This window comes from Tachyglossus aculeatus, chromosome 16, assembly GCF_015852505.1.
Source record: "Tachyglossus aculeatus isolate mTacAcu1 chromosome 16, mTacAcu1.pri, whole genome shotgun sequence".
Lineage (NCBI taxonomy): Eukaryota > Metazoa > Chordata > Mammalia > Monotremata > Tachyglossidae > Tachyglossus > Tachyglossus aculeatus.
The window spans coordinates 25,310,916-25,337,810 of NC_052081.1; the positions used below are offsets into that span (position 1 = coordinate 25,310,916).

At 41.6% G+C, this 26,895-nt stretch overlaps 1 protein-coding gene across 3 annotated transcripts in view; it reads right to left on the reverse strand.

Moving 5' to 3' along the window:
- INPP5F (inositol polyphosphate-5-phosphatase F) overlaps positions 1 to 26,895 on the reverse strand; it is a 65,808-nt gene that overhangs the window by 13,715 nt on the left and 25,198 nt on the right. For 2 of the 3 annotated variants that reach the window (XR_005454469.1, XM_038758493.1), the window contains exons 2-15: positions 26,363 to 26,443; positions 20,653 to 20,789; positions 14,880 to 15,008; positions 14,502 to 14,669; positions 14,298 to 14,354; positions 13,675 to 13,873; positions 11,064 to 11,243; positions 7,770 to 7,837; positions 6,754 to 6,878; positions 5,873 to 5,950; positions 4,328 to 4,448; positions 3,371 to 3,499; positions 2,471 to 2,588; positions 1,039 to 1,237 (exon numbers count right to left, since the gene is read on the reverse strand). Coding sequence is in view for 2 of the 3 variants with exons in the window: in XM_038758493.1 (XP_038614421.1) it covers positions 1,039 to 1,237; positions 2,471 to 2,588; positions 3,371 to 3,499; positions 4,328 to 4,448; positions 5,873 to 5,950; positions 6,754 to 6,878; positions 7,770 to 7,837; positions 11,064 to 11,243; positions 13,675 to 13,873; positions 14,298 to 14,354; positions 14,502 to 14,669; positions 14,880 to 15,008; positions 20,653 to 20,789; positions 26,363 to 26,443 (1,789 nt within the window). In the remaining variant the exon portion in view is untranslated. Of the gene's footprint in view, positions 1 to 1,038; positions 1,238 to 2,470; positions 2,589 to 3,370; positions 3,500 to 4,327; positions 4,449 to 5,872; positions 5,951 to 6,753; positions 6,879 to 7,769; positions 7,838 to 11,063; positions 11,244 to 13,674; positions 13,874 to 14,297; positions 14,355 to 14,501; positions 14,670 to 14,879; positions 15,009 to 20,652; positions 20,790 to 22,802; positions 22,957 to 26,362; positions 26,444 to 26,895 lie in introns of those variants that run through there. The other variant, XM_038758494.1, reaches the window with a different exon arrangement.

Sequence of the window (26,895 nt, forward strand, 5' to 3'; positions counted from 1 at the left end):
CAAACACAGTCGCGGTACACTGGAAATGTATTAAACACGACTATGGAAAACCACGGGTGTGCAAAACTGCACAACTGAGTAGCCAGAGCGGTCTACAGAGAGCTGCAGTTGGGGAGTTCGGGCTTGGCAAAGGACACGTGAAGAATTCATTCTCGGGTCTGATCAAAATAGTCAGGAAACCAAATGCCCTTCACTCCTGACTGATTTCCTTGACGTTCCCCAACCAAATATTTTCAAATTACTGAAAGCAGGGACAAAGCACTGGGAAACGGTGATAAAGTCATGGCCCAATCCTATCTCCCGTACCCAGAGGACTATCACTTGCCTGTTTTCATACGGAGAAAAAGCAAACGGATGACTCCGCTATGACAAAGATGCAAAGTACATCTAAACTTCTGCAGCAAAATGCAATAGGCTTCTAATTACTCCACCCCTTCTGCTTAAGAGAATAAATGTTTCTCTCGTAATCAATTACCTTAATTTATTGAGGGCTGACTGCGTGCAGAGCACTGTACTGAGTGCTTGGGAGAGTACGAGATATAACAGAGTTGGCAGATAGGTTCCCTGTCCACAACGAGCTTCGAACTGCCAACATCACATTTTCACCGAGTCTTGAAATTCACACGGCTCTAAAATAGAGCCTCAGACCCATGCTGCAGCCACACTTCATTTAAAGATTACCGGTAGTTACAGAATGGTGAGGGGAATTTCTCACTGATTACCGGTAGTTGCTCTCGAAACAGGATGGTGACGGGAATTTCTCAGCGTATGCAGACACTAATTCGCACAAAATTTCAAGAAAATCCCAGACCAAGCCTCATTTTGTTAATAACTTTTTTCTTTTCCTATAACTGGTTAACTAAAATGGGTGAGTCCCTCCAGAGCTATAGCAATGGCTTGCTATGAAACTTGTTTAAAATTTCTGTGGGCTACGTTCATTATGTTCGCTAAGATAGCGCCCAAATTAAAACAAAGTTACTTAATCGTTAACACCTATTGATAGTGACACCTATCAATACCAATTTCCTGGAAACTGACCTTGGGTCGCAATCAATAAGTGCCCATCCCCCATGGAACTTTTCATCATCTGGCAAGAGTAATTTCATGTAGCTCTGTAATAGCTGGCTAACCAATTCCTGATGGCTTCTCTGATTTTCCTTGTGCAAAGCCTCATGTTCTTTCTCTTTTGTAAATATGGAGTAGAGATCTTCCGTGACTGGGATACCCTGCATCAAATCTAAAGAAAACAGATGTCAGTATTTGAGAAGACGTTAGCTGATTGTTTGGAACACTCATTTTAGCTTTCATTTTTAATTCCGTTGCCATTTTCTTGATAAACTGGGTTAAATCCGGTTTACAAATAAGAATTCTCTACCTGTCTGTCTACCTTGACGTACTCCTTGTCGAAATCTTCTAAACGTCTTCTCTCAGTTCTGGCAATTACTCTTCTGCTGCTTGGGCCATTCGGTTTTACCCCAAGTGACCCCTTTTTTTTGGTTTACTTTTAATGGTATTTGGTAGGCACTTACTATATACCAGGGACTGTACTAAGCTCTGGGGTAGATACAAGATAATCAGGTGGGACAAAGTCTTGGGGTTCAGTCTTAACTCTCATTTTACAGATGAGGTAACAGGCCCAGAGAGATTAACTGAGGTCAAACAACAGACAACTAAGGTCAAACAACAGATAATTTACCTTGAATCTACTCCAGTGTTTAGAACACTGTCTGGCACATACTGGACACTTAACAAATATCATTTAAAAAAAAAATTAGAGTAGAATTCCAGTCCTTTAAGTCCCAAACCTGTGCTATTTCCACTAGGCCACGCTACTTCACACCTTATAGTCATCCCTTCACTTTATATTCCCCAAATGCCGCCAGGGCCAGACAACCTATCATCCTGAAGTAGGTGGGTCATGTTTTTGGCTGCGATCTGGAGCCAAAAATCGTATTACATCAACTAAGAAGAAAAATTTACCACAGAGCATCATATTAAATATCTAAAAGCAGTAATCTGATCTTTATTAGGAATAGATGATTTGGTACTATTAATAATAACAACGTAAATCATGTTCTTGAGAGGTGGGGATGTAATTCACCTGTATTAAAGCATGTAGGAGAAATTAACATGACAGTTTTTGCAATTTGGCAATGATAATGGCGGTATTTGTTAAGCACTTACTGCGTGCCAGGCCCTGTACTAAGCGCTGGGGTGGATACTTGGCAAATCGGGTTGGACACAGTCTGATGTCCCAAGTGGAGCTCACGGTCAATCTCCATTTTACAAATGAGGTAACCGAGGCACAAAGAATTTAAGTGACTTGCCCAGGGTCACACAGCAGACAAGTGGCAGAGCTGGGATTAGAACCCAGGTCCCTCTGACTCTTAGGCCCCCGTTGTATCCATGAGGCCAGGCCGCTTCGAAAGACAGAAACGTTTCAACTCGTAAACGGATATGTGGTTCTTACCTATAACTGCTTGCCTGTAAGCATCCTTAAAGCGATTCAAGTAATATCTATTTGCAGAGTTAACGCCATCTTTCATTACTCCTGCCAACTTCCTTTCGCCGGTCCTTGTAAAGTCACCCTGCCAGATAAAATGGGACATTTTGACCATTTAATACCCAAACGCTAGAGACCCCAAGAAAGTATTTTTATTGGTTTCTGGAGGAGTCTCAGATGATAGCAATAAAATTCAAACTTACGACTGGACAGACTGTACCATCACAATTGCTAATGGTGAATCCAGAGAACCGGGTTGAGTTTTCTTAACAAACTTCACCAAGTTCTCATTTTTGACCAAGAGAACCACGTGTTGTTCTAGGTTTAGCAATTCAACAATGCCAATCAGAAACCAGAGTTTAATCACGTTTACCGGTATACTGAAAGAAAGAGGAGAAAAATCTTTCAGAAGATAAAAGCCTGATCTTGCCAGGCAGAAAAGTCTTTACTCTCAACTTTATAGAGCTGAGCATTCCGGTTTATGTTTTCGTCACACTCGAAGAGTCTTCGCTGAAATATTTACAGTATCTATCTTAAAGGTGTTTTTAGTTTCAGCATTATTTTTAAGACCTTAGCCTTTTCATTTAAGTTCACTCACTTCAAAGAACTTCTCAGAATGAGGACATAAAATAAAATTACAGCATTTCGAGAGTCATTGGCTTGGAGGTTTCATCACCTGGGAAACATCCAGGAAGGCCTTTGCTCTGAAAGTTTTCCAAGGACAGAGCCAGGAGTCAGCGCTACTTTTAGGAATTCTAGCCTTCCAAAAAGAGTCCCAGAATTTTAACTGCCACCAAACCAAAGTCTGACATCTGGTTTTCTTATCAGGACACGTGTTAGTTTTGGTTTTTTTTTTATTTTTTTTACCTTTAAAGCTGCTGTTCCAGCATACTGCCGACTTATAGAATCTCCATTGTTGGCCCACATTATCTGGTATATCCTACTGCATTTCACTGGTAATGGCTGCTCAGGTGGCATCACACCTAATTTCTTCAGCTAAAATTAAACATACTCATTAATGGGCCAAGTGAGATTTCACATGAAATGAATTAACGACACAACATACAAGCAAACCAAAGGAAAGCGAAGTACGTGGTATAACTACAATTAAGGAATCTCAGAAATCTGCAGAAAAGTTTGTGATGAACTACTAAAGAAATAAGGACAAAAAAGTATTGTCTGTATTTTGGCAATTTAAGATAATGGAACGATAGAGAAAAGTCATCACTGTGTACCTTTAAGAGGATCTTTACTAAATTCCTTTGACTTTTATATCTATTCAAATTAAGAGAGAGCAACTGAGTACTAAGAAAAAATAAAGCGACTGCCCTTCATCACTTATAATAGAAAGCCTTCAAGTTTCAAAATATCATGACTTGCACCTTCAAAATTTGTCCTTAAAGAAAAGACTTTGCTTAGCATGCAATTTTTAGTTTTATTTTGCACCCTCACTGATTTCTTCGATTTGAACAGTTGTGTATAAGTGTTCTATTGTAGTATTTGTTAAATGTTAACTATGCCAGGCAGCATTGTACTAAGCAGTGGGGTAGATACAAGCTAATCAGATTGGACACAGTGCCTGTCCCACGGTATTAATCCCCATTTTACAGATGAGGTAACTGAGTTTCAGAGAAGTTAAGTGACTTGCCCAAGGTCACACAGCACACAAGTGGAGGAGCCGGGATTAGGACCTAGGTCCCTCTGATTCCTGGGCCCATATTCCATTCACGGGGCCGCACGGCTTCTTGCCTAGATTAATAAAAACTCATGAGCACTTTATGCAAGAAAAATGAAACATCTGCAACCTCATTCAATCATACATACCTGCTGTTCCATGACCACTCTTGCAATAGCTGCTTGTACTACATTAGTACGATCTAAGCAGTCCATGCAGTTGACTCGAAAAATCCCTTCCTGCTTACATATCACGCCAGCATGATCGACCCTTAAAAAAAAAAAAATTGAACTTGAAATTTTTTTGATTTTTAAATTAAAAAACTAAAAATGAAACGAACATTCAGGCCAATTTGATCAAAAAACAAAAGCCTATTAAATGGCGAAACATATTAACTACTATACGAATAACACTCCTAAATTATGGTACTTTTTTTAATGGCATTTATTAAGCATTTACTATGTGCAAAGCACTGAGAACAGTTAAGCGCTTGCTATGTGCCAGGTTGGACAAAGTCCCTGTCCCACGTGGGGCTCACAGTCTCAATCCCTTTTACAGATGAGGTAACTGTGGTCCAGAAAAGTGAAATAACTCACCCAAAGTCACACAGCCGAAAAGTGGCAGAGCCGGGATTAGAACCCATGACCTTCTCACTCCCAGGCCATGCTGCTATTGAACCTCCTTATTTGTAATATAGCGGACTAAAATATTCTGATTGAAGACTACAATTTTAATAGGGTGTAAACCACCACAAAATTCACGGCACAAAATCTGACCATAGCACGGCTATGGGGCCATTCCTCTATATGTATAATGTCTTACAGAGTTGATATCTGGACCCAGCTGCTCGGAAAAAAAAAAATTAGTTGGAAGCTAGATTTTTATGCAATCTATACAGTTTTTCAAGCCACGGTCAATAGGTCATCTAGTTTCGTCCTTTGACTCACCATCTTCACCGTCGCATGATTGAGGGTGGGTCGCTATGCCAGGTTCTAGTCAGAACTATACCTAAATCATTTGAAACATGTAATTACCTAATTTAAAATGCACAGGCAAGGCAATTCTAATCCTTTCCTGTGGCTGCCTGGAAGTCTTACCTAAACCCCTTCTTCTGCATCCACTGGGTTATTTTCTCTAGTTCGCCGCTTTGAAGACGTCAAACAACTGGGAATCCTTTTAATAACGTTTCATACATTTAAACACTTTAAAGTCCTCTCTCAGCTTTCATTTCTTTATTTTAAATAGCAATAACAATAATAATAATTATGGTATCTGTTAAGAGCTTTACTAGGTGCCAGGCGCTGTTCTAAGCGCTGGGGTGGATACAAGATAATTGGGTTGTTCCCAACAGGGCTCACAGTCTTAATCCCCATTTTACAGATAAGGGAACTGAGGCACACAGAAGTGAAGTGACTTGCCCAAGGCCACGCAGCAGACAAGTGCAACTCCTTAACTTTTCACATACTTCCTATTTTTCTAACTGAAAAATCCTCCAGGAATTGAAGAATCTAAAATGGTCATTAGACTACCATAACATTTAAGAGAAAAGGGAGCCAATAGGTGACCAAAAAGCTTTTAAAACTGTTTTCAAGTGTACTTTTCCCCGGGGCAGGGGCCAGCATGCAGAAACTCAAAAATTAAAATGTGTTAAAATGTTTTGCTTAACCTGTGTGAGCACGTTAAATGGCACTTACCAGCACCACTTCATGTCAAGGATAATGTCATGGATGGCATCTGTAAGAGTTTGAACGTTCTCAAACTTCATCCCTCGGCTGCAAAGCCAAAAGCCTCACGTTAATTCAGTCAGGTCAGACTTGGTCCCAATCCCCCACGGGGCTCACAGGCTAAGCAGATATTGAATCCCCATTTTCCGAAGAGGAAACATGCCCAGAGAAGTTCAGTGACTTGCCCACAGTCACACAGCAGGCAAGTGGCAGATCACAGGTCCTCTGATTCCCAGGCCTGTACGCTTTCCACTAGGCAACACTGCTTCTCCCATAAACAGTTAAACAATTAATTAACGGATGCTGGAGCAAAACCCACGCTTATGAGTATTGTGCCTTTAAATGCTGACCATTCTTAAGATGTAAGGCTTCTACAGAGCCCTCTCAGTGCCTTTAAAGGGATCCATTCCCACTCAAAGGAATTGGATTTCTGATATTCTTCCAGGTTTACCACCCAACACAAGCATTCAGGCTCCCTACAATAGGGGCAGATTTACTGAGTGCAAGGAAAAGATCCTCCAGCATAATTCCGAAGAGATGGGAATCCAAAACAATCACGTAGTACAGGAAATAAGGAGTAAGATTACAGATGGGAGAATCATAAAATACATTTCCAAAGCAGTTCGGATGGGAGAAAAGACATGAAAAAGATGTGGTCGGCTAGGGTATAAGGGACAACATATTGACACTGGACCCTTTAATATTCTTCATTTGGAAATAAAACATAAACATACTCCCTTCTAAAAGTGCACAAGGGCAAAGAAGGAAGAGGATCTCTTTCTACCTAGTGGAGACTGAATAAAGGTCCCCGAAGCAAATTGTGACACTCTTGCCTTTAAAAGCCTACATACCAGTGTTCATGGAAGTCGAATGAGACGTAAGTAAGGTTAGAATTGTTGAATAGTAACACTTGCTTAAGGTAAGCATCTCCAATAATCTTCTCTCTTCCTGCCTGATCCACCAAGTTAATGAGGACCTGTTGGGGGAGAAAAAAAAATTACAACTTACATAAGTCTTAAAGTCTTGATCATTCTTCTTTACGATTGATACGATTGATTCTTTCCTACCAAGAAATGTTTTTGAATTCTTTTCGGGTTATACTGTGCCATTCATCTGAGGTTTTCCCCACGTTCAAATTGAGCTCTCCTAAAATCCCACCTCCTCCAACAAGTAATTTCCAATTAACTTCTCCAACACCTCGAGTTTGATCAATCCATTAGTCATCTCTAGAGCTTTCATATTTATATATATGCCTTCCTACAGCATTTATGCATACTTGTATGACAGACTGTACAATTTTTTTTTACAATACTTGCTAATCACTGTGTGTCAAGCACTGTTCTAAGCATTACAGTAGATATAAGTTAATCAGGGTCGGATGCAATCCCTGTCCCACATGGGACTCACAGTCTAATGGGGAGGGAGAGCAGGTATTATCCTATTTGTAAAATTCTTATCTCCGTCTCCTCCAAAAGAATGCAAACTCCTTGAGGACAGAGGATTTGCCTTGTAATTCTGGTGTACTTTCCCAAGCTATTTTTGCAGCACAGAGCACTCAGTGGGAGTGAAATAAATAACATTATCACCACCACCCCTGCTTCAAGGTTTTCCTTATTTGGTTCATTAAAATTTTTGGCCCAAGTGTAATTCATTATCTTAGTACTTATCAAAAACTGATTTTTACATATTTTCTAAAAACGTTAATTGTTGAATCGAGGAATGCTACTTCAGTCTGATGTGTGTTGGGTTTATTATTAAAAAATAATTGCTGTTTACAATTATTTTCAAACAACATTTGATTAAAAATATTCATATATGTGATGCTCTGATCAGAAAGAAAAAGATGATGCCTGCAACTAAAACCTACCTGCTTTTTGTAAATTTTCAGTTGTTCCTCAAAGTGGGCACAAAAATAGGAAACAGTTTCCTTTTCACCTAGAAAGAAGAATGAAATACCGATTTTTCTCACTCTAGTATACCCACAAAGCAGCTATATTATCCAGTCGGCAGTTAAAAGAGTACTAATCCACAAACTCTCCTAGGCTTGCCAATAAAGCTTGCCTGGGCAAAGCTTGTATGAGCTGGCCCTTTGTACTGAATGAGGAAGCTCCTGGCACTGATCAATGTTCACGGGCATTAGTGTGATAATCAATATGTAATCTATACTCCCCCAGCCTGCAGTTTAAAAACCTACATTTTCTCATAAAGTGCAAGTGAGACACATCAGAGCAATTAACTCTGCTTTTTTCAAACCTAGGCTTCAGATCTAGAGTCCCATAAGTCATCAACTAACTTAAATCTTTGGAAACAAATTTCATATTCCATAGGCCAACTCGAAAAATTCCTAAGCAAGAGAAATTACATCAATGAGAAGTCAAAGGAGCAAGATTTCTACATCATCATCATCATCATCAATCGTATTTACTGAGCGCTTACTATGTGCACAGCACTGTACTAAGCGCTTGGGAAGTACAAATTGGCAACATATAGAGACAGTCCCTACCCAACAGTGGGCTCACAGTCTAAAAGGGGGAGACAGAGAACAAAACCAAACATACTAACAAACTAAAATAAATAGAATAGATATGTACAAATAAAATAAATAAATAGAGTAATAAATATGCACAAACATATATACATATATACAGGTGCTGTGGGGAAGGGAAGGAGGTAGGTCTACATCTACCAAGGCTGCCAACTTTTTGTTTGGGAGATGAATTGGGGGCTGCAGTGGCAAGGCAGGGAGGAAGGGAGAAGAAGGAAAGAAAAGAGGATAGAGAGAAAGGGAAGGCAAAGGAGGAGACAAGAGGAAAGGGGAGGGAAAAGAGGGAAAGAGGATGAGAGAGAGAGAGAGAGAAAGCAAAATGCTACTCACTACCATGCTGTGCCTTCTTTTTCCACCACTGCCTTCCGGGTCATCCCTGGGTGGGAATGGATCATTTTTCCCCCACATTTAGCCCTGAGGAGGAGCCATCTGTCCCCCTGCATCACTCCTGCCCCACTGGCTCAGACTGCCCGCGGGAACTCCCCCAGGGTGGGATGATGGGGGGCCGGGTGGGGATCGGAGCTCTGCAGTCCCCACGGTGGGCGAGCATCCTATGGGACCACGTAAGCAACCTGGCTCCTCCATGAGCTTTAAGGAACAGTTCGCTCCCTCCCGGCTTACCTCATTTATTTTCTACTCCGATCCAGCCCGCACACTCTGCTCCTCTAATGCCAAACTATTCTCTGTACCTTAATCTCCTCTACCTTACTGCCGAGCCCTTGCCCACGGCTCTCGTCTGGAACTTTTCCTTCATATCCAACGGACGACCCACTCTCCCCACCTTCAGATCCTTACTAAATATCACATTTCCTCCAAGTAGCTTTCCCTGACTGAGCCCTAGTTTCCCCTACTCCCTCTCCCTCCTGGGTCCCCTAAGCATGCACTTAGATCTGTACCCTTTAAGCACTTGATAGTCAACCCACCTCCACTCCCACAGTACTTACGTACATTATGTTCCTATCTATAAATTATCCAGTGTAAACTATTCATTCCTATCTATAAATTATATTCTACAAATTACTTATGTCTATTAACATCTGTCCCCCCCTCTAGACAGTAAGCTCGTATAGGCAGGGATCATGTCTGTCAACTCTGTTGTACTGTACTCTCCCAAGTGCTCTGCACATAGTAAGTGCTCAATTAAGTCACATTGATCGATCGCCTGATTATTACTCTATTTAAGTCACATTGATCGATCGCCTGATTATTACTCTATTTATTTATTTATTTATTTTACTAGTACATATCTATTCTATTTATTTTATTTTGTTAATATGTTTGGTTTTGTTCTCTGTCTCCCCCTTCTAGACTGTGAGCCCACTGTTGGGTAGGGACTGTCTCTATATGTTGCCAACTTGGACTTCCCACGCGCTTAGTACAGTGCTCTGCACACAGTAAGCGCTCAATAAATACGATTGATTGATTGATTGACTTGGATTTTTTATAGGAAGGCAGCAGCAGAAGCCACGGCCGACAGATCCTAGCTGGGAGGTGGTAAAGTACTTGTGTGGCCTTTAGACTGTAAGCTCCTTGTGGGCGGGGGATGTGTTTACCATCTCTGTTGTCCTGTATTCTTCTAAGGGCTTTGGTACATTGAAAGCTCGCTGTGGGCAGGGAATGTGTCTGTTATACTGTTCTCTCCCAAGCGCTTAGTACAGTGCTCTGCACACAGTAAGAGCTCAATAAATACGATTGACTAAGCACTGAATATATACAACTGGCGATGTGTAGCCCTGGGGGCATGCAGGCTGCTGACACAGAATACCTCCTGAGCTCTGGCCCTGCTCCATCCCTGGAAGATGCCAGGATGCCTAGATGGGTCAAAAAAGTGGGAAGGTAGGTGAATTGTGAGAGGACTCACTTCTGCCCAGTTCTGGTATCCAGTGAGGACAAGAAAGGAAGTCCCTTTCTTGTCCTTCCTCCTCATATCCGACAGACTTTCTTGTCCTTCCTCCTCAAATCCGACAGACTTCCTTCAAAGGCTTACTGAAGGCACTTCTCCTCCAAGGGGTCTTCCCTCCTTCCCTCTTTTTCCACTCTCTTCTGAGTCACCCTGACTTTCTCCCTTTACTTACCTCCCCTCCTAGCCCTGCAGCACTTATGTACTTACCTTTCATTAATTTATTTATAGTAATATCAGTCTCCCCCCTCTAGACTGTAAGCTTGTTGTTGGTCAGGGAATGTATCTACTGTTATACTGTACTCTCCCAAGCACTTAGGGCGCACAGTAAGGACTCCATAAATGGGATTTTAAAAAAGAGGCGATACCTTCTCATCCTCCTACTCCCCTGGGGGGTGTTCCACCTCTGATCCGTTTCCAACACCAGCTATACACCTGCTTTCCCTGCCCCAAAAGCTTCTAGGTGCCAATGCCCTGTGGGAGCAATAGGCCCCATTGGCACCAATGACCTATTAAAAACACAAAAATTACACCGCAAACGCACCATTCACCCACAGCCTTTCAAACGGGAAATCCGGAACAAATTATTTCGAGAAAAAAAAAATCGGCAGAAACCTGCCCAGTCAAACTTAAGGCCACTAGACGAATATCCTGTGTTCCCTTCACGATCGACAACAGCACTGCTCGGAAACTACGCACATAAGTTGTATACTCACTTTTGTCCAGTCGTGGTCGTGGATTATATCTATAGCCAACCTGGCTCCAAAATACAGGCACAGAGCCTCGGGTTTGAATAAACGAGAGTGTATGATTATGAACATGTATCAGCTGCTCCGTCTCCACATAGTTTGCCACATTGCCATTTTTATCGACCCCTCTCCGTTTATACCGCATTCCTAAGAGTGACCAGAAAAGCACACACCAATTTTTTTTTTAGAAGACTTGAGAGGGTCTTAGTAATAATTATGGTATTTGTTAAGCGCTTACTCTGTGCCAGGCACTGTACTAAGTGCCGGGATGGATACAAGCATATCAGGTTGGACACAGTCCCTGCCCCTCTTGGGGCTCACAGGCTTAATCCCCATTTTACAGTTGAGGCAACTGAGGAACAGTAAGTGAAGTGACTTGCCCAAGGCCACAAAGCAGACAATTATTATTATTATTATGGTATTTGTTAAGCGCTTACTATGTGCCAGGCACTGTTCTAAGCACTGAGGTAGATACAAGATAATTGGGTTGGACACAGAACCTGTCCCGCGCGGGGCTCAAAGTCTTAATTCCCATTTGACAGATGAGGGAACTGAGGTGCAGAGAAGTGAAGTGACTTGCCCAAGGTCACCCAGCAGACAAGAGAAGCAGCGTGGCTCAATGGCAAGAGCCCGGGCTTTGGAGTCAGAGGTCATGGGTTCAAATCCCGGCTCTGCCAATTGTCAGGTGTGTGACTTCGGGCAAGTCACTTCACTTCTCTGTGCCTCAGTTACCTCATCTGTAAAATGGGGATTAAGACTGTGAGCCCCCTGAGGGACAACGTGATTGCCTTGTAACTTCCCCGGCGCTTAGAATAGTGCTTTGCACTTAATAAACGCCATCATTATTATTATTAAGTGGCAGAGCTGGGATTAGAACACACGACCTGCAAACTCCCGGGCCTGTGCTCTATCCAATAGGCCATGCTGCTTTGCGGGATTAGAACCCATGACCTTCCAACTCCCAGGCCCATTCTCCAATCACTACGCAATGCTGCTTAATCTTTTCGGTGTCCCATTCACTTCCAGGGGCCTGATGGCATTTGTCAACACAGGAGAAGCAGCATGGCTCGGTGGAAAGAGCACGGGTTTTGGAGTCAGGTCATAGGTTCGACTCCACCAATTGTCAGCTGTGTGACTTGGGGCAAGTCACTTCACTTCTCTGTGCCTCAGTTACCTCATCTGTAAAATGGGGATTAAGACTGTGAGCCCCCGAGGGATAACCTGATCACCTTGCAACCTCCCCAGCACTTAGAACAGTGCTTTGCCCATAGTAAGCACCTAATAAATGCCATTTTTAAGCGCTCAGTACAGTGCTCTGCACATAGTAAGCGCTCAATAAATACGATTGATGATGATGATCAGCAAGCGCAGCAGCATCGGAAGAGGCAGGAGCAGATGTTCCACAAGGGTCTCTGGCTTCTTTGGTGGAACCACCGTCCCGCCGGCTTTCTCTACCCCAGCTGGCCAACTCCCAGCCTCCTGCCCGGTCCAAGTGAATTTTAGGAAGTCAGGAATCGGAACGGGAATGGCTACTGCCTCTACACCCAACTCTGCAGGTGGGGGCAATCCCATGTACCTTAGGGCCGCGGATTCCTTTTAAATAATATATTGAAGGTGTTTTTATCTTGTGCGTTTTCTGTGTTGGGTCTTAATGTTTCACCATTCCTGATGCGTCTGTCTGCGGTCCCTGCTCCCCACTTACACTGGGAATCTCCCTGAGGGGAAGGGACAATGTCTAAGTCACCCCTGTGCATTCTCTCCCAGCGCTCAGCACAGTGCTCCACATGTAGTAAATGCTTAATAACACTGTTACTACTACTAGCAACACCACCACCATCCTATACCTGCCTAGCACAAACCCAGACACAATGGTACTGCATTTAGATTTGCATTCTTAACATTAAAATTCAGTCATTTTACAATATGAGTCATATCTGAAAGACCAACTTCATTTCAGTTTCAAGCACTAGGTAGACATAGTGACACCTTGGGATGCCTACATTTTTTTAAATTACCGTTTTCATATTTCGTCCATCTTTCCGGTTTTTCTCCCCTTCATTCCCCAAATTATTTTCCCATCCACCCCAACCGTTCCTCACCCTGGGAAAGTGTTTATTATTTAATAATAATAATAATAACTGTGGCATATGTTAAGTGTTTACTGTGTGGCAGGCACCTTACTAAGCTCTGGGGTGGACACAAGCAAATCGGGTTGTGAGCCACATGGGGCTCACAATCTCAACCCCCATTTTACAGATGAGGCACAGAGAAGTGAAGTGACTTGCCGAGGGTCACACAGCAAATTTAACTTTATGGTACTCCATTAAGCTTGTTCATTCATTCATTCAATTGTATTTATTGAGCACTTACTGCGTGCAGAGCACTGTACTAAGCACTTGGGAAGTACAAGTTGGCCACATAAGCCATTGTTGAGCTCAACACTGTTGAGCACGCCAGCCCAGACTGATAGTTTAAAACTCTTTCCTCACTTTTCAGCAAACTCTGTCCCTTGTTCTCCGTTATTCCAAATTCATTCGGTCACGTTAGCTTGATGAGAAGTTCTGGAAATGTGGTTTACCTGCTCTGTGTCTGCTTCGACGAGAAATGAGAGCTACCAGAAATCGAGGATGAACATCATCTACACAGCAGGGCTCTTGGGGAGGAGTCTCTGGGCTGCTTTTCTCATCATCAGATGATTCATTGTAGTTCACCACAAGTTCTTCGATCTGCACAAAACCCTGGATGACCGGGACAATCCAGAAATCCACTTCTGAGTTCTGGAAGGAAAAAACCCCAACAAAACGGAATTTCCATGTTATCTGGGGTTTGCTGGGTTCCAGAGGTATTATAAGTCAATGAAAGGCATTTGTTAAGAGCTTACTGTATGCAGAACACTGTATTACGCGCTTGGGGATGTACAAGACAGTTACAATCCAACTGGATGAGCAGTCAATGGTATTTATTGAGCACTTACTGTCTCAGAGCACTGTGCTATACTACAATTAGATAGGTTTCACAGATCATACGGTTGTGCCGCGTTTTGGGATGAAGGCATACTGAGATTCGGGTGATGGAGTCGACCATCGAGAATGACGGCTGAGCCTCGGTCTTGAGCGCCTCTTTAAATCTCTCATCCCCGCACGGTTTTTTGATTGGCAGCAAGAGGAGGCTGACCATTTTTTAGGACGTGGAATTACTCACCCCAGTCTCGATAAGATCTTGGAGCATGTATCTATTCCAAAAGAATCTGTCATCCACCTAGAAAAAAACACAAGGAAGAAACATCTCACGAGCCTGCTGTGGATTATTAGTGGTTTCCACCAGCAAAAGAAAATATTGTACCTTCACAGCGTTTCAACATCAATGACTAGAGTCCCTGAAATATTTAGCGTTATAGATGCTTACTTTCTGCCAGAGGGGCAAGTTATTCTTCTCACAAGAACTCTGTCTTTGCACTGAGTTTGTCAGATCATAGGTCAGGCTGTAGTAAAAAGACTCTGAATCCATGAACATTTTTAAGAGTTCTTCCAGTAATCTCCGTTCCAATTTTTCTTTCTCTTTACTTTCTTTAACCTAAAGAAGAAAAATATTACAAATTCAACTGATCCGAAAGTCAAAGAATGATAAACACTAATGCAAAAAGCACCATATTTAAAACAGTTGTCCAAAAGGACGTATTACTGCTCATTTAATAGTATTGCGCATTGGTTCACTTCGTACAGTGGCTTTCCTCTATTCCTCATTACACAACTTCATCATTACAACAGTTAAATCAATCCTCACCTTCTTCTTATTAGGAGCAGAAACATTTGATTTAATCTGAGTAAACGTCTTCAAGAGAAATTTTGAGTCATCTGGAGATTGTGTGATCTTCTCTGGTTTATTTATTCCAAAGTGATGCTTCTTACAAAGCTGAATCACCAAAAATAAAAACAGGGAGATTAATTACAAGTTTATTGAAACAACGAGTATTCTATAATGAAAGCACAATGATTGTTCGTAGATTTCAAATAGAAATTCACATATCAACAAAAATAATACTCACTGAACACCACTAGTAGGTTTTAAATCTAAATTAAGGGAGCATCTAGGAAGTTAGGGAAGGAAAAGCAATGTAGTAGTAGTAATATTTATTAAGCCATACTGCGTGCAGAGCACCGTACTAAACACTGGGATAGAATACACTGATGAGAATTGAGACATGGTCCCTACAATTCAAGATATTGGGAAATTAAAGGTAAAACCTGAGTTTGGAGGTACATTAAATTAGACGCAGTTTCTTGCCTGAGAATAAAAATGATATACTTTACGGCAAGTGGAAAAAATAGTGAGAAAACTGGGGTCAAATTGAAAAGTCCAAATAAGAATAAGGATTGCCAGGGTATGCAATCCCAGATTTGGAGGTGGAGAAAAGGAGGGAGGTATGGAAGGGCAGGGTGGACTTTAGAACTCATCTTGTTTCTAAAATTTATGATTCTTGAACACAAAAATATGTCAGAATCCTGACACTCTCTTGCTTTTAAATATGACACAATTTTGAAAGGTGTAAGACCAATTTTCAAATATAAAAACTTCTAGCCTATGAGTTGAGCTAATGGCAATACACAGATTTCCCTATGCTCTCAAGCATTACGGGTAGGTTAGGTTCACTCAAAGTAAAAAAACAAGAGGTTAATGTTCCATGCCCATTCAATTCCTACTTTTGACAAAGATGAACAATACTATAAAAACAAATTGTGGAATGTCTCGTTATTGATTTTAGGCTACTGCATTCTTTCAGCAGCTATACAGCCGCATAAGTCAATCCTACGGCTTCAATTACCATCTCTATGCAGATGATTCCCAAATCCACATCTCCAGCCCTGACCTCTCTCCTTGCCTGCAATCTCACATTTCCTCTTGCCTTCAAGATGTATCTACTTGGATGCCCCTCGGACACCTCAAATTAAACTTGTCCCAAACTGAACTCCTTGCCTTCCCACCCAACCCGTCCTCCGCATGTCTTTCCCGTGACTGTACACAACACCACAATCCTCCCCATCTCACAAGCCCGTAATTGTGGCATTATCCACGTCTCTCTCAGCCCACCCATATAAGCATATCACCAAATCCTGCCGGTTCTATCTTCACAACATTGCTAAAAACCACCTTTTCCTCTCCATCCAAACTGCTACCATGCTGATCCAAGCATCTATCCTAGTTCACCTTGACTACTGCATCTGCATTGGCTTTAAAGCTCTCAATCAGCTTTCCCCACCCTACCTCACCTCATGAATCTCCTACTACAGCCCAGCCTGCACAATCCACTCCGCTGGAGCCAATTTATTCCGTATGCCAGACAGCCAGACTCTCTCCACCTTCAAAGCATTATTAAGGTCATGTCTTCTCCAAGAGGCCTTCTTCCATTAAGTACTGGTCTCCCCAGCTCGCTCTCCCTTCTATGTCATCTTTGCACTTCAATCTGTGACCTTTGGACATTTGATATTTGCCCCACCCCCAGTCCCACAGCACTTCTGTACACAGCTTTAAATTATACGCTACAAATTACTTATTCATATTAATGTCTGCCTCCCCCTCCAGACTGAGAGCTCATCATGGGCAGGGAACATATCTGCTAATTCTAGTGCACTGTACTCTCCCAAGCATTTAGTACAGTGCTCTGCACACATTAAGCACTCAATAAATATGATTTATGATTTATTCATAGATTGTGAGCCCCTTGAGGGACAGAGTCCATGTCTAATTGACCCTGTATACTCTTCTTTCCCAGTACTTAGCACACAGTAAGCACTTAATTATGGTATTTAATAATTATCGTATTTGTTAAGCACTTACCATGTGCCTAGCACTGTTCTAAGCACTGAGGCAGATACAGGGTAATCAGGTTGTCCCACGTGGGGCTCACAGTCTTAATCCCCATTTTACAGATGAAGTATCTGAGGCATAGAAAAGTTAAGTGACTTGCCCAAGGTCACACAGCATACAAGTGGCAGAGCCGGGATAAGAACCCACATCCTCTGACTCCCAAACCCATGCTCTTTCCACTAAGCCATGCTGCTTCTCTACTATTCCTACTACTAGGCGTATAATAAGTGCTTAAAAATACCACACTTATTATTATCATTAGAATTAAGAGGAAAAAAGTGTCCCTAGCCAAACAAAACTTCTGTCAATCAATGACATTTATTTAGTACTTACTGTGTGCAGAGCACTGTACTAAGCACTTGGGAGAATACATTAGAGTCAGATACAATCCCTGACCAAGAGGAGCTTAGAGGGGGAGACAAACATCGAAATAAATTCAGATACGGGAATCGGCAGGGTTTACGGATTTGTAAATGACTGCCGTGGGGCTGAGGGTGGATGAGTATTAAGTGATTAAAAGGTAATAATGATAATGATGATGGTATTAAGCACTTACTAAGTGCGAAGCACTGTTCTAAGTGCTTGGGGGGGGATACAATCAATCAATCAATCAATCAATCAATCGTATTTATTGAGCGCTTACTATGTGCAGAGCACTGTACTAAGCGCTTGGGAAGTACAAATTGGCAACACATAGAGACAGTCCCTACCCAACAGTGGGCTCACAGTCTAAAAGGGGGAGACAGAGAACAGAACCAAACATACCAACAAAATAAAATAGGATAGAAATGTACAAGTAAAATAAATAAATAAATAAATAAATAGAATAATAAATATGTACAACCATATATACATATATACAGGTGCTATGGGGAAGGGAAGGAGGTAAGATGGGGGGATGGAGAGGGGGACGAGGGGGAGGTACAAGGTACAAGGTAATCAGGTTGTCCCATGCGGGGCTCACAGTCTTAATCCCCATTTTCCAGATGAGGTAACTGAGGCGCAGAGAAGTGGCTTGCCCAAGATCACAAAGCTGACAAGCAGTGGAGCCGGGATTCAAAACCATGACCTCTGACTCCGAAGTCCGGGCTCTTTCCACTGAGCCACGCTGCTTCTCTAAAGGTAACGATGTAAGGGCAACGCGGAAGGGAGAGCGAGTGGGGGAAATGAGGGTTTAGTCTGGGAAGGCCTCTTGGAGGGGATGTGATTTTAGTAGGGCTTTGAAGGTGGGCGGAGTGGTGGTCTGTCGTAGCAGAAGTAGGGAAGAGGTGGGCATGGGGTTGGCAGTAAAATCTAGATATAGAAAGTTGGCAGTGGAGAACCAAAGTGGGCTGGGTTATAGTAAGTGATCAGAGAGATAAGGTAGGAGGGCCTTTCCTAGTTTGACTGTATGGCAGAAAGGACCCTGATGCTATCTAAGGAAATGCCATCTAACAAACAGGATAGGAAAAGATGAAATACAAATTTAACCCAGTTTTCAAGTTAAAAAAAAAAGCACTCAGCTTCTTCATTTAGATCCATTCTGTCTCTTAAAAATACAAAATCTGAAAAAAGGCCTGCAGCATATGTTCGGGGAAGAAAACAAGTCACTAAGTGGCTAAGACTCCAAGCTATAATCATCATATATGGAATGCCTACACAATGTTCCTATTATTTGGAAAGCAAAACTCTAAAAGGGACCTGAAAACAATAATTAAACCAAATAAGAGATCAGTGGGTAAGAGATGCAAATAATGACATTCTGGGAAACAAGAGCAAACAATGTTTACTATTTTAGCCTCTAAAATCGGCTCAGATAATTCAGCTAATAAAAATTACCTCCTCATATCCCTTCACTAATTATAAGCTCCTCCAGGGCAGGGACCTTTCTCTTTTATTTCTATTACACCTTCAGAAGTGCTTAGTGTAATGTATAAGTGCTAAGGAGGTTGCGAGTACTGAATTCCTTAGGAAGGGCTGAAGCAGAAGTTCTGGGATATAAAGTGGGGAAGTTACAGATTAATCAGGGGAGGCCTCCTGAAAGAGATGTGATTTCGTAAGGGCTTTGAAAATGGGGAGAGGAGTGGTCTGTCAGATAGGAAAAGAGAGGGACTTTCAGGCAGGATAGAGGGCATGAATAAAATAACTTAACAACAGAAGAGATGAGAAAGAGGTATAAAGAATAGTTTATCTTGAGAGACAAATCTTGACATATCTTGACAAATATGAGCTAGGTGGTAAGTGGGACAATGGGGAGATTAGTAGTAGGAACAGAGTTGATTGAGCTCCTTAAACTAATCATCAATCGTATTTATTGAGCGCTTACTATGTGCAGAGAACTGTACTAAGCGCTTGGGAAGTACAAATTGGCAACAGATAGAGACAGTCCCTACCCAACAATGGTCAGGAGTTTCTGTTTGATACAGACAGGAACAGGCAACCATTCAAGGTTTTTGAGGAATGGGGAGATACGCGCAAGGACATAACTGATTCCTGAAAGTTGTGTCTTAAGACTAAACGTTAAGTTTGGAGCCAATTTTGTCATAAAAATAATCTTATAAACAGACTGAACATAAGATAAATCCATTTTTACTTCATTTGACATAAAACAGATGTTGACACTCCATGACTTAAGTCTAGAGGTAGGGTAAACGTAACCCTGCTTCTTTAAACTTTCAAATCCTTTTCTCCCTATCTCGCCCTCTAAAACTGTTTTCCCATTTCTCCAAAACTCCCAAGGGCCGCTCTATGCCACACTTCAACTGCACCCCCAGGACTAGAACTGCACAGTAAAAATCAATACATTGAACACCTGAAATAATAGCCATTTAAATATACTTTTAGTGGTGTTTTTCCTAACTTGAGTCTTTGGTTGAGGAATGCCTGTAAATGTATTTTGGGTTATTGTACCTTTAAAAAAAAAAGGTGAAAAAACCAGGAAAGGCGGCAGAAAATGCAACCAAATAAGAGAGAAGGAGCAGGATCTGTAAAAGGACACACTGAAAAGATTGGGACACTTCAGTTTAGAAAAATGAAGGCTGCAAAGTACATGGAATTTGTCACGATATGTTGTGCAGATAGAATTGGGTTCGAGATGAGTTTGGAGAAGTGGATAACTAATGGGCAGAAAAAGTTAAGGGTGTTAGGAAAGTTAAGGAAAAGTTAGGGATGTCAGAAAGTGTAACCATCACCAGAGTCCTCTATAAATCCTTCTGTACCCGTTAAAGCTACAATACTGGGCTTTGGTATCTAATTTGGGCCAGCATTTGTGCAGAAGAAGCCCTCTCTTCCACCAGTGACATGGAAGGGAAAAAAATCAAGAAATACTGTAAAGACAAAAATTATCATCCTTACAATTAGGGAGCCACCAAATCCTACTACTCTTCACCTTCTGAGTTTGTCTTGAAGGTTTATTTCTTTAATGAGATATCGCAGACCTGAAGTGGTAATCTGAAATTTGCCTCTCACCCCCAAGTGTATTTATAATGTCATATAAACAATTTAAGATACAACCAGGGTAAAACCATACATAGATTTTACTTGTCAGATCCTGCAGGCAATCACCATTCAGTGACACTGAAGCATAATGTGAAACAAGAGTGGAAATAGTGCCTTCGTGCTCAGAAAAGTTTTGAAGATAGGAAAGTGAACACTTTTAGGTGCATTTCACCTAGCTAACTGGTTAAGAATGTTTCCCAAGATTTTAACATACCTCGAGCTCCAGATCCTGAGGTTCCATTTCAGAAAGTGACAGCACAGCAATCTTGGTAATTTTGGAGACAGCATGATCTCCAGGAAGTTTGCCGATCAGAGATTTCTGGCGAATAAGCAGAAGCCACCATGGGAGATCTGAAAAAGAAAAATAAACACAACACTGTGATTTCATTTGGAGCTTATCCCCTCAGAGATGACACTGGTTTTCAAAAATCCTAACATTTATCATCGCACCACACCCCTAGTAAAGGTAAGAAATGGTAAGAGCTAAATATTAATTCTAAAAGGCATGACAAGGAAGAACTAAACTGTGTAACCCCAAGGGCATGGTTCATCTTTTCCAGCCCAAATTTCTATTTCTCATAAAATATGCAGAATGACAATGGAAAAGTCTTCCACATATTATACTGTATATTGTGTGGGTGTCACACCAATCTTAAAAAGCACTCTTACTTCATTTGTACTAAACCTGCAATCAATCAATCAATCGTATTTATTGAGCGCTTACTATGTGCAGAGCACTGCAATAGCTGTAAGAAGCGAGTTCTTCAAAAATTCCTCTTTCATCTTTGTAAAATGCCATGGGACACATTGCTATGAGGTAACGTTTTGGTTTTGAAAGGGGAAATCCAATAATAGTCCATTTCACCATAATTCTTAGAATACCAAAATATTTTCTGTGGTTTCTCTGAAACTTTTTAAAAAATGGGCTTATGTCCACGTAAAATTTTGTTCAATTTGAAAGCACTGATTTTGAAGTCATTCTAGTTTTAGAATTTCTAATTTGGTCATCTCAGAGACACATGGCTTGAAAGCGGTCCGGCAGAATACGTGTAAATCACAGGGCTTTCCTGAAAGTTAAAAATCTTCTGATAATTCCATTTATGCATTACTTCCTGAATTAAGACAAAACGGCTAACAGTTTTACTGCTAAAGAGATGTTCTTATCATCATCAATCGTATTTATTGAGCGCTTACTGTGTGCAGAGCACTGTACTAAGCGCTTGGGAAGTACAAGTTGTTAAGAAGTTGGTACATCTGGATCATGAGTGTGGCCTAGTGGAACGAGCATGGGCCTGGGGGTCGGAGGATCTGAGTTCTAATCTAGGCTCTGCCACTTGTCGGCTGTGTGACCTTTGGCAGGTCACTTAACTTCTCTGTGAGCTCCATGTGACACACGGACTGTGTCCAATCTGATTAGCTTGTGTCTACCCTAGCGCTTAATACAATGCCGGCACACTTCAGTGCTTAAATACCATAAAATGTGCTCTTCACTTCTTCAGCTTAACTGATTAACTTGATTAACTTGATTAACTTGATTTACTTCAATACAAAATAACGGCTGATTGGCAAACTTTTTAAAAGATGGGACAAAGCCTTTACCAAATGAATGGGGTTCTGCTATGACATGCAGAACTGTTTTCATCGGTGCCAAAATTCATTTGCTACAGAAAAGTTTTACAATTTTAGCCACATTTTATTGACCAGGCTGATGCCAAAATTCAAATTTACCCCAATCTAAACTCCACTGACTCAATATTAAATAATCTTACATTTTTCCTCTTAAATGTTATGGAGGAGAAAATACATTTTTATAAGATTAAAAATATGAGAAAGCATAAGACACATTCTCAGTGAGCAAGTGCAGAACTATCTAAAAAAGAGAAAATGCGCTAGGAGCAAAATGACAGTGAAATATGTACAATGGATTTTTAACCCACTTATTCCAACTCAAATAATTCTCATTTTTAAAACTTGTTGAAGTCTTCCAAGAAGGTATTTCATATTTTAGAACCCCTCGAACATGTAGTTTCCATAGCTTATTCTAGTAGAAAAATATTTTTTGTGGGGATAAATATTGGTTACTTGACTGTGAAAACGAAGTGTATTACTCATTCATTCATTCAATCGTATTTATTGAGCGCTTACTGTGTGCAGTGCACTGTACTAAGCGCTTGGGAAGTACAAGTTGGCAACGTATAGAGATGGTCCCTACCCAACAACGGTCCCTACCCAACGACAGGCTACCAGTCTAGAAATATGAAAAACCAGGCATAATTTACAAAGTTTGGCAAGGCAACTGAGGGAACCGACAGACAAAAATGGGCATTCTCTGACGAGAGGCAAATAGCGTGGTAGTCTAAATACCTGAAGAGCACGCACCCTCCTTCTTTGCAGCTTCACATTTCCTCTTGGCTTCAGGACACCTCTACTGGGATGTCCCACTGACACCTCAAACTTAACATGTCCAGATCAGAATTCCTCAACTTCCCAAAAACCTGTCCTCGTCAAAATGGTGTGTACGTGGCCAGGGACAAACCAGGGTGGGCCTGGAGGACGGTGGTGGTCCACAGCACTGTATTAAGAGCTTGGGAGACTACTGTACAAAAGAGTAAGTATACGCAATCGCTACTGACAAGGAACTTGGACTAGGGAGGAGCTTATTGTTAAAATGGAACCAGAAGCTCTGAAAAACTACGGAATTTTATCAGTTGGCATGAGTTTGGCTCTAGAGCAAATATTTGTAGCTGGCAGTACACACTCTGTACATAAAGACTTGTCCCTGCAGTCTGGGCTGCTTGCATGCCTGCTTTATGGTGCCAAAATCTCCGCAAAACCTCCTTTCACCCTTAAGGAAAGGCATTTGGCCCCCCCTTTTTGGCTTTGTACAGAATTCAAATGCAGGGAGAATGATAGGCAAAGGATACAAAAGATTCTGACCAAAAAATAGCAGTGTGGCCTAGTGGCTACAGCATGGGGCCTCGGAGTCAACAGGACCTGGGTCCTAATCCTGGCTCCACCACTGGTCTGCTGTGTGACCTCTGGCAAGTAACATCTCTGTTCCTCAGTTCCCTCATCTGAAAAATGGAGATTTAGACCGTGAGCCCCATGTGGGACAAGAGACTGTCCCACATACTTATGGAGAGGGGAGGGGATGGTCATATTTGGGATGCAGGGAGGGGGAGGAGAAAGAGCAGCAGAAAAGCATCTGAGAATAAGGGAGGACCAGAGGGACAGGATGGAAGGAGGAAGAGGAGGAAATAATTTACCACGTCTCTCAACTTTTAGATGTCAGCTGCAGTGTCTGTGCTAGTTACGGAACAGAACCTGCGTAATTACACGTAAGTCCCACGGTACAACAGTTTGGGATACAACTGGATTTTAAAGAACGTAAGCCAGCTGAACCATAAAAATCTAGAGATAACTGTTGAAGACTTGAGCAGAATTAAAAGAAAAAAAAAAACCTTGTTAAAGCACGAAACCACTATTTCAAGCATTCTTAAAGGTCACAGGGAAGGAGGGGAAAAAAAGCTCAAACTTCCACAGGAGAATAAGAAAATGATCAGGAAGTTATTAGGCTAGAAAATATGAATGGCAAGATAACCCAAAACAATAGCCATTGAAAAAAAACATTCCAACACTTGCATTTTGTACAGCAAGTGACTCAAGAGGAAATGAATGTAGTATAAGGGAGCATTCTCTCTGTAGTAACATGGAAATTTAAAGATGGAAGTGGTCTGAAAGAGTCACACCCGACTCTAGGCAACATTGTGCCTAAACCAGTCCAAATAGATTGGGTCTAGCCTATTCTTCCAGATCCTCGGGAGAGTTTTCCCTCATGATCCTTCGAACTAGAAGGCGAAGGATGTGCGGGTGGCTGAAATGCAGGATCCAAATTCCCAACCACACTTTGGGTACATATATATGTATGTATGTACAATAAATATGTACATACATATTTATTACTCTATTTATTTATTTATTTTACTTGTACATTTCTATCCTATTTATTTTATTTTGTTGGTATGTTTGGTTCTGTTCTCTGTCTCCCCCTTTTTAGACTGTGAGCCCACTGTTGGGTAGGGACTGTCTCTATGTGTTGCCAATTTGTACTTCCCAAGCGCTTAGTACAGTGCTCTGCACATAGTAAGCGCTCAATAAATACGATTGATTGATTGATTGATTTGGGTCTACATCTAATAAATCGACGGTATTAACTGTGTGCAAAGCACTGCATTAAGCACTTGGGAGAGTAAAACACAACAGAGTTGGTAGACACGTTCCCTGACCATCAGGAGCTTACAGTCTAGTGGGGGAGACAGATATTAAAATAAATGATGGAATTGAACACAAATGCTGTGGGATTGGGGTGAATATCAGGTGCTTACAGGGTTCAAATCCAAGTGCAGAAAAGAGAGAGAGAGAGAGAGAGAGAGAGAGAGAGAGAGAGAGAAAGAGAGAGAGAGAGAGAGAGAGAGAGAGAGAGAGAGAGAGAAATAAGGGCTTAACTGGGGAAGGCCACTTGGAGAAGATGTGATTTTAGCAGAGCATTGAAGGTGGGAGATTGGAAGTCTGGACTTGGTAAAGGGTCAGCGAAGAGATACATGACAATGAGGTACGGAGAGAAGGATGGCGTAAAAGCAGCCAAGTGTGCAGGCTGGGCTGTAGTAGAAAATTGGTGAATTACAGTAGGAGGGGGAAGAGTTTTATGGTACTTGTTCAGCGCTTATTATGTGCCAAGCCTAGGAAGAGATACAAGCTAATCAGGTTGGACACAGTCCCTGTCCCACATGGGTCTCACACTCTTAATCCCCATTTAACTGAGGCCCAGAGAAGTGAAGTGTCTTGCCCAAGGTCACACGGCATACATGTGGTGGAGTCGGGATTAGAACCCAGGTCCTTCTGACTCCAAGGCCCACGCTCTATCCACAAAGCCACGCTGCTCCTCTGCTTCTCATAAGGAGTTTCTGTTTGATGGTGGATGGGCAATCACTGGAAGTTCTTGAGGAGCGAGGAGACATGGATTGAACGCTATTTTTAGAAAAGTGATGCGAGCTGCGGAGTGAAGTAAGAACTGGAGTGGAGGTGGGGAAAGGAGGCAGAGAGGTCAGTGAGGAGGCTGATGCAGTAGTGAAGGTGGGATAGGCTTGGACTGGCTTGGGAGCAGTTTGGATTGAGAGGAAAGGGCAAAGTTTAGCAATCTTGAGACAGCAGAATTGATGGGCTTTGCTGACAGACCAAATATACGGGTTGAAGTGGAAAGATGAATGGAGGAGAACATCAAGGTTACAGGCCCGTGAGACACGGCGGCTAGTGGTGTAACATACGGAGATGGGAAAGTCTGGGGAGGACAGCATGGAAGACAGGTAGGAAGATGACGACTTCTGTTTAGGATGTGTTCAGTTTGAGATTCAATCGTTCAGTCAGATTTATAGAGTGCTTACTATGTGCAAAGCACTGTACTAAGCTGTCAGGGAGCTATCCAAGTACAGCTGCCCTGAGGAAATGTGAGACTGCAGAGAAGGAGAAAGGTCTTCCACACTTCCTGCTGTATGAGACCCAACACATTACACAAGCAGACTTACCCTGTGAACAGGAAACACCTTCGATTTAAAGCAAATCTATTACAAATCACCTTCGGCTCTGGTTTTAAAATTTGAATTAAATCGCGGTTCCCAAAGTCAAAACAGACAATAACTGAGTTTAGGATTCTATTTTAACAAACAGACTGTGCTCCAAAACTTCTTTTCCAGGCCACTTTGATTTGTATTTAGTGCAGTGTCACATCAGAAATATTTCCAAAATCTAGAAGCAAAGTTGTAGCAAAATCTTGTTGGTGTTCTGACAAAGAACATTCACCCTTTCCTGGTGAAGAGAAATGTACATTACCAAAGAGTAATATTAAAATGTAATGTTTAGTATCATACCTGAATGAAGCTGAACTTTTCCAATAACTCCCTCCACCAGCCCCAAACAAATGGGATTCCAGGCCAGAAGCAGGTCGGTGGCTTCAGAAAAAGGAAAATAAAAGTATATATGAGAATATTATAATAAAGGAGCTCATCAAAAATATTTCCCTAATAAATGCTTAAGTAGCCTTCAAAATGAAGAAAGTAATTATCAAAATAATCCCAAAAATATTTTCAAATGACCAAATGACAACTTTGTTACAAGCCCATTTAAACATATCTCAACCCCAATTATATCTTTCAGCTTTAGCAAGAATTTTTTTAATGAGGCCTATGTCCGGCAAAACAGGATTCTCTTCAGACTTACTAAACTATGCCCAGCCCAAACTGCACTTTTTTTTCTTTTCTTCATTATGAGCATTAGAAGTAACTTTTTTTTGAAATTCTAAAAGTCCAAGCAACAAACCAAGTGCTAAATCACTCTGATTTTCCTATTTTATTGAATTTATAACTGCTGTAACCCACATCCTTCCCTAATCTCACATTCGCCT